The sequence below is a fragment of the Salvelinus namaycush genome, chromosome 15, assembly GCF_016432855.1.
Source record: "Salvelinus namaycush isolate Seneca chromosome 15, SaNama_1.0, whole genome shotgun sequence".
NCBI classification, from domain to species: domain Eukaryota; kingdom Metazoa; phylum Chordata; class Actinopteri; order Salmoniformes; family Salmonidae; genus Salvelinus; species Salvelinus namaycush.
Window position 1 is genome coordinate 1,701,415 of NC_052321.1, and position 8,711 is coordinate 1,710,125.

At 41.7% G+C, this 8,711-nt stretch overlaps 1 protein-coding gene across 1 annotated transcript; it reads right to left on the reverse strand.

Moving 5' to 3' along the window:
* Window positions 1-2,238: 2,238 nt before the first annotated feature.
* LOC120059720 (non-compact myelin associated protein) lies at window positions 2,239-8,428 on the reverse strand. Its single transcript, XM_039008774.1, has 3 exons — window positions 8,347-8,428; window positions 7,057-7,141; window positions 2,239-2,518 (listed from the first exon to the last, which is right to left on the reverse strand). The coding sequence occupies exons 1-3, from the start codon at window positions 8,426-8,428 to the stop codon at window positions 2,239-2,241; spliced, it is 447 nt and encodes a 148-aa protein (XP_038864702.1).
* Window positions 8,429-8,711: the final 283 nt, after the last annotated feature.

Genomic DNA, 8,711 nt, shown 5'->3' on the forward strand with positions numbered 1-8,711 from the left:
GACTCGAGGCTGTAATTGCTGCCAAAGGTGCTTCAACAAAGTACTGAGTAAAGGGTCTGAATACTTATGTAAATGTGATATTAGCTTTATTTTTATTTTTATATATGATCAAAAATTCCTGCAAATTTGTTTTTGCTTTGTCATAATTGGGTCTTGTGTGTAGACTGATGAGGGGGAAAAAAATATTTAATCAATTTTAGAACAAGGCTGTAATGTAACAAAATGTGGACAAAGTAAAGGGGTCTGAATACTTTCCGAATGCACTGTAGAAGAATAAATGAAACTAGTGTTAATAAAATAAAATAAAAAGTGAATACATTTTGACTTTCATTTACTAGCTAAATTAATGATTAAATCCAGACTGCTCGGTTTCTTTGTGAGATATAAAATATTTGAGGATTGATAGAGAGCAATCAGGATATACGGTAGTCTACCAGACATGCTAGCTAGCTAGCTACTTACCCACGGATACCATTGTGTAAACAAAAGTACTGAGTAGCATTCAAGTCATCTACAGTATGATAAACAGTTCTGCAACTGTCACGACTTCAACCGAGGCAGGCTCTCCTTCCCGTTCGGGTGGCGCTCGGCGGTCGTCGTCACCGGCCTACTAGCTGCCACTGACTCTTTTTCCTCCCCCTCCTTATGTGTTTATTTGTATCACCTGTGTTCAGTTAATTGTTAATTAGTGTGGCTTTATTAGTCAGCCAGCCCGTACGCTTCTTTGTGCGGGATTGTTACATTGTAGCTTTTGGATTTCGGGAGTGGATGTTATTATTGTGGACTGGGTTTGTTTCTCGTGTCGTTGGACCGTTGTGTATGACACCCAGTACGTCCGTGTTGGACATTGTGTTTGCCAGTTGGGTATTAAAGACTCAACATATTGAAGCTCTGCTGTTCCTGCGTCTGACTTCGCACCCCCCGACACCCAGATCGTTACAGCAACATTGGATGGAGACTCCTTCAAAGCTAGTAATTATATCTGATAGTTTCATTTCAGAAGCTAACTACGGCTTCATAGAGCATACAACTAAAATATGTATTTTGTTCAAGTGTGATGGTCTTAATCAATTTAATATAACATCGTTAACGACGCCCAAATGCATTGCAATTGCAGCTCATTAAGCTCTGTAACGCAGACTCAAAATTGCGTCAATGTCTACTTTCCATCAGATGAGGGCGCCAAATCTTTCAGTTGCCAGTCATACAGGAAAAAATATAACTCCTGTTGACATGTGCCGTTTAAAGTAAATACATATTGTCTACTATTCTATTGTTTAATGTGTGCATCTTATCATTATGCAAGTGTTATCTTTGCTTGCTGTCTGGGGTTTTAGGCTGGGCTTCTGTATAGCACTTTGTGACATCGGCTGATGTGAAAAGGGCTTTTTAAATACATTTGAGTGATTGATCTTGTCATCAATGTTTTCATCAAAACTGATGTTGTTCTCAGGCTTGACAGAGGCTCAAGCCATTTTGCAATTGTCGGATATAGATTTACTACATCCAAGTGAATCAGTTCATTTTCTCACAAATTTAGGCAGTGATATAAAAAGTGAATATGAAGTGAAAAAATGTCACCAACTCACCTAGTTGTTCTATACAACTGTCCTCTAAATAATGAAATGCAGATTTAATCATGTTCAAGCTGAAACATGCAAACACTTTTAGAAATATCAACATTTATTTTCAGTATTAATTTCAATGAAAGAACAACAAACTAAACAATCACAGGACAGGGTAGGTGTAAAGTGCAAAATCCTTTGGTGTCAAACTAGTTAGGACTTCCTATTTTCATAATTTTCTGCTATCTAGAGCTCCACTGGGTTCAAACTATTATTGCATTTTCACAGAAACATTCTGATGATTTTCGCCTGTATGGTGACAACCATAACATTATTGTTACAAAAACACAGAGTAATGTGAATCAATTCAAAACCCCTGTCAACAACTCCCTCCCGTAGAACTTTACACACATAGAATAACTAGCCATGTCTTGAATCTTGTAGACATCTCTCCAACGCCTATCCTCATGGTGGTTGGAAGCACAGCTGTAAATGCACAGACAGCAGGATAATTGCTTCCATGTTCTGAACACTATAGTCAAGAAAGCAGTCGTTTATGTCCACAGGAGTGTCCACAGATGTCCATTGCTTCCCTGTGGCACCACTTTGTTCATTATTTGTTTTCAAGCATGATATGCTGACTTTGTCACCTGTCCAATAAATTAGAGACCTGCTATGTATTTTCCAGTGATGGAGTATCATGTATGGTGACCACTGTCGAATTACTCCCCGTACTCTGCTGCTCCAAGTTGTTTTGGTCCAGGCTACTTAGTTCCACTCGGGGTAGCCGGAATCCATTTTCTGACATACTACCTGACAGAGCAAAGCTGCCAGACAGATAGCTGGCTCCTAGATTTCCCAAGGGTATGCTGGTCTGCACTGTAGAGGAAGACATCTTCTGACGAGGTGGACCTTTGGATCCCCTACCCAGCACTCTGGAAGCATGTGTCCGCCTTGTGAAAGGGAAAGACATTTGAATATGTTACGCTTTTTTATCCAAATGCCTTAAAAATATTTGTCCTAAATTATTCTATTCTAAAAGTCAATTTTAGGACCCTGAGATTTCCCTGACCTTGTCACCTGACCAGGAAAAACTCTAGGCCCACATACTGTAGTTATAAATTGCATTTTTAAATATTAGTTCATTTCTAATGAATAATCAGGAAAAGTCAGCGACATCTGCATTAGGACAACATATACAGTCAATACCATCTGGATTAGAACAACATATAATCTGGATTAGGACAACATATACAGTCAATACCATCTGGATTAGAACAACATATAATCTGGATTAGGACAACATATACAGTCAATACCATCTGGATTAGAACAACATATACAGTCAATACCATCTGGATTAGAACAACATATACAGTCAATACCATCTGCATTAGGACAACATATACAGTCAATACCATCTGGATTAGAACAACATATACAGTCAATACCATCTGGATTAGAACAACATATACAGTCAATACCATCTGCATTAGGACAACATATACAGTCAATACCATCTGGATTAGGACAACATATACAGTCAATACCATCTGGATTAGGACAACATATAATCTGGATTCGGACAACATATACAGTCAATACCATCTGGATTAGAACAACATATAATCTGGATTAGGACAACATACACAGTCAATACCAGCTGGATTAGAACAACATATAATCTGGATTAGGACAACATATACAGTCAATACACTCTGGATTAGAACACCATATACTGTCAATACCATCTGCATTAGGACAACATATAATCTGGATTAGGACAACATATACAGTCAATACCATCTGGATTAGAACACCATATACTGTCAATACCATCTGCATTAGGACAACATATAATCTGGATTAGGACAACATATACAGTCAATACCATCTGGATTAGAACACCATATACTGTCAATACCATCTGCATTAGGACAACATATAATCTGGATTAGGACAACATACACAGTCAATACCAGCTGGATTAGGACAACATATAATCTGGATTAGGACAACATACAGTCAATACCATCTGGATTAGGACAACATATAATCTGGATTAGGACAACATACACAGTCAATACCAGCTGGATTAGGACAACATATAATCTGCATTAGGACAACATACACAGTCAATACCATCTGCATTAGGACAACATACACCGTCAATACCATCTGGATTAGGACAACATATGATCTGGATTAGGACAACATACACAGTCAATATCTGGATTAGGACAACATATGATCTGGATTAGGACAACATACACAGTCAATATCATCGGGATTAGGACAACATATGATCTGGATTAGGACAACATATACAGTCAATACCATCTGGATTTAGGACAACATATATATATTTTTAAATGTTTTTATTTCACCTTTAATTAACCAGGTAAGGTAGTTGAGAACAAGTTCTCATTTACAACTGCGACCTGGCCAAGATAAAGCAAAGCAGTGCGACAGAAACAACAACACAGAGTTACATGGAATAAACAAGCGTACAGTCAACAGTCATATAAGGTCAATACCATCTGGATTAGGACAATATATACAATTCAATAGTAAATGTGCTAAAATGTTATTTGTTATAGCACAGATATTTTCTGAGACCCATGAAATGTTCAGAAGCATCAACATCACCAGTGTGCTGGAGTTTTGTGACAGGGGAAACAGTGTTACAGTAGTCTAGTGTGAGGGGTTATGTCAGTAGTCTAGTGTGAGGGGTTATGTCAGTAGTCTAGTGTGAGGGGTTATGTCAGTAGTCTAGTGTGAGGGGTTATGTCAGTAGTCTAGTGTGAGGGGTTATGTCAGTAGTCTAGTGTGAGGGGTTATGTCAGTAGTCTAGTGTGAGGGGTTATGTCAGTAGTCTAGTGTGAGGGGTTATGTCAGTAGTCTAGTGTGAGGGGTTATGTCAGTAGTCTAGTGTGAGGGGTTATGTCAGTAGTCTAGTGTGAGGGGTTATGTCAGTAGTCTAGTGTGAGGGGTTATGTCAGTAGTCTAGTGTGAGGGGTTATGTCAGTAGTCTAGTGTGAGGGGTTATGTCAGTAGTCTAGTGTGAGGGGTTATGTCAGTAGTCTAGTGTGAGGGGTTATGTCAGTAGTCTAGTGTGAGGGGTTATGTCAGTAGTCTAGTGTGAGGGGTTATGTCAGTAGTCTAGTGTGAGGGGTTATGTCAGTAGTCTAGTGTGAGGGGTTATGTCAGTAGTCTAGTGTGAGGGGTTATGTCAGTAGTCTAGTGTGAGGGGTTATGTCAGTAGTCTAGTGTGAGGGGTTATGTCAGTAGTCTAGTGTGAGGGGTTATGTCAGTAGTCTAGTGTGAGGGGTTATGTCAGTAGTCTAGTGTGAGGGGTTATGTCAGTAGTCTAGTGTGAGGGGTTATGTCAGTAGTCTAGTGTGAGGGGTTATGTCAGTAGTCTAGTGTGAGGGGTTATGTCAGTAGTCTAGTGTGAGGGGTTATGTCAGTAGTCTAGTGTGAGGGGTTATGTCAGTAGTCTAGTGTGAGGGGTTATGTCAGTAGTCTAGTGTGAGGGGTTATGTCAGTAGTCTAGTGTGAGGGGTTATGTCAGTAGTCTAGTGTGAGGGGTTATGTCAGTAGTCTAGTGTGAGGGGTTATGTCAGTAGTCTAGTGTGAGGGGTTATGTCAGTAGTCTAGTGTGAGGGGTTATGTCAGTAGTCTAGTGTGAGGGGTTATGTCAGTAGTCTAGTGTGAGGGGTTATGTCAGTAGTCTAGTGTGAGGGGTTATGTCAGTAGTCTAGTGTGAGGGGTTATGTCAGTAGTCTAGTGTGAGGGGTTATGTCAGTAGTCTAGTGTGAGGGGTTATGTCAGTAGTCTAGTGTGAGGGGTTATGTCAGTAGTCTAGTGTGAGGGGTTATGTCAGTAGTCTAGTGTGAGGGGTTATGTCAGTAGTCTAGTGTGAGGGGTTATGACAGTAGTCTAGTGTGAGGGGTTATGACAGTAGTCTAGTGTGAGGGGTTATGACAGTAGTCTAGTGTGAGGGGTTATGACAGTAGTCTAGTGTGAGGGGTTATGTCAGTAGTCTAGTGTGAGGGGTTATGTCAGTAGTCTAGTGTGAGGGGTTATGACAGTAGTCTAGTGTGAGGGGTTATGTCAGTAGTCTAGTGTGAGGGGTTATGGCAGGGGAAACGGTGTTGCAGTAGTCTAGTGTGAGGGGTTATGACAGTAGTCTAGTGTGAGGGGTTATGACAGTAGTCTAGTGTGAGGGGTTATGTCAGTAGTCTAGTGTGGGTGGTTATGTCAGTAGTCTAGTGTGAGGGGTTATGACAGTAGTCTAGTGTGGGGGGTTATGTCAGTAGTCTAGTGTGAGGGGTTATGACAGTAGTCTAGTGTGAGGGGTTATGTCAGGGGAAACGGTGTTGCAGTAGTCTAGTGTGAGGGGTTATGACAGTAGTCTAGTGTGAGGGGTTATGTCAGTAGTCTAGTGTGAGGGGTTATGACAGGTGAAACGGTGTTGCAGTAGTCTAGTGTGAGGGGTTATGACAGTAGTCTAGTGTGAGGGGTTATGACAGTAGTCTAGTGTGAGGGGTTATGTCAGTAGTCTAGTGTGGGGGGTTATGTCAGTAGTCTAGTGTGAGGGTTTATGACAGTAGTTTAGTGTGAGGGGTTATGTCAGTAGTCTAGTGTGGGGGGTTATGTCAGTAGTCTAGTGTGGGGGGTTATGTCAGTAGTCTAGTGTGAGGGGTTATGTCAGTAGTCTAGTGTGAGGGGTTATGACAGTAGTCTAGTGTGAGGGGTTATGACAGTAGTCTAGTGTGAGGGGTTATGACAGTAGTCTAGTGTGAGGGGTTATGACAGTAGTCTAGTGTGAGGGGTTATGACAGTAGTCTAGTGTGAGGGGTTATGACAGTAGTCTAGTGTGAGGGGTTATGACAGTAGTCTAGTGTGATGGGGTTATGACAGTAGTCTAGTGTGAGGGGTTATGACAGTAGTCTAGTGTGAGGGGTTATGTCAGTAGTCTAGTGTGAGGGGTTATGACAGGGGAAACAGTGTTGCAGTAGTCTAGTGTGTGGGGTTATGTCAGTAGTCTAGTGTGAGGGGTTATGTCAGTAGTCTAGTGTGAGGGGTTATGTCAGTAGTCTAGTGTGAGGGGTTATGTCAGTAGTCTAGTGTGAGGGGTTATGGCAGTAGTCTAGTGTGAGGGGTTATGGCAGGGGAAACGGTGTTGCAGTAGTCTAGTGTGTGGTGCGGGAATAATGACAAGCGAACCTGGGGAGCTTTGTGTTCACATTGCCTTAAAAAAGGCACCCGGGTCGCGAAATTCAAGCGAACAGAACTCAGACCAACTCCAGAGATGGTTTCAGTTCAGTTCGCTTATTTATTTATTTTTTGTTGACGGGTCTGAGTTCCTTTGGAATGTTCACGCTGAACAAAAAAATGAAGTGAACCACACTGAGATCACAAAGATTGGCTGTGAAAACACCCTGAGAATGTCATGGAGGCCTATTTATATGGAATGCAGCCTGACCTGTTGTACGTCTTCAGGATGACAAGCAGTATAGTTAAGATGATAATTATACCAATGACGATGACCGCAATCATAGCCCCTGAACCTGGAAGAAATGAGCAGAGAGGTAACATGTTATTTATTCGTGACAGTGAATGGTAATTTAGTATACTGTCATCAACATTCCTTCGTCAGCCATCTTGCATACTGTGTTGAGCCTCTCATTGTTGATAGGTAGCATAGTTAGGAGGGATTGTAGATGTATCCTTGAGTGAAATAGTTAACTACTGAATCTTTTTTAATTTGAACTCCAAATAAAATGACGTGGGAAAAACACACACACTAACTTACAGTACGCACGTCTCACACACACACACACACACACACACTAACTTACAGTACGCACGTCTCACACACACACACACACACACACACACACTAACTTACAGTACGCACGTCACACACACACACACACACACACACACACTAACTTACAGTACGCACGTCACACACACACACACACACACACACACACACTAACTTACAGTACGCACGTCTCACACACACACACACACACACACACACACACACACTAACTTACAGTACGCACGTCTCACACACACACACACACTAACTTACAGTACGCACGTCTCACACACACACACACACACACACACACACACACTAACTTACAGTACGCACGTCACACACACACACACACACACACACACACTAACTTACAGTACGCACGTCACACACACACACACACACACACACTAACTTACAGTACGCACGTCTCACACACACACACACACACTAACTTACAGTACGCACGTCTCACACACACACACACACTAACTTACAGTACGCACGTCTCACACACACACACACACACACACACACACACACACACACACACACACACACTAACTTACAGTACGCACGTCACACACACACACACACACACACACACACTAACTTACAGTACGCACGTCACACACACACACACACACACACACACACTAACTTACAGTACGCACGTCTCACACACACACACACACACACACACACACACTAACTTACAGTACGCACGTCACACACACACACACACACACACACACACACACACAACAATGGAGGCCGCCGAGGGGAGGACGGCTCATTATAATGGCTAGAACTGAACGAATGGAATGGCATCAAACCATGTGTTTGATGTGTTTGACAGCATTCCACCGATTCCCCTCCAGCTATTATAATGAGCCATGTCCTCCCCAATCAAGGTGCCACCAACTTCCTGTGACACCCACTTACTCTGAGTGAGTATTTGTTCTTTGGACTTGGTATTTGAGACGACTGTAGTGAAGTTGGTCTCAGGTGAGACAGTTGAAATCATCTTCAACAATATCCTGTGCAGAGAGAGAAAACACGCAGTTATATGATACGTTCAAGACCTGCAGTAAAACCTTCACATTGAGCATGATGTTTATTTCTTCTTGATTTAACTAGGCAAACCAGTTAAGAACAAATTCTTGTTTACAATGACGGCCTACCAAAATGCTAAAGGCCTCCTGCGGGAACCGGGGCGGGGATTATAAAAAATATATATATATACATTGGACAAAACACACATCATGACAAGAGAGACACCACAACACTACACAAATAGAGATCTAAGA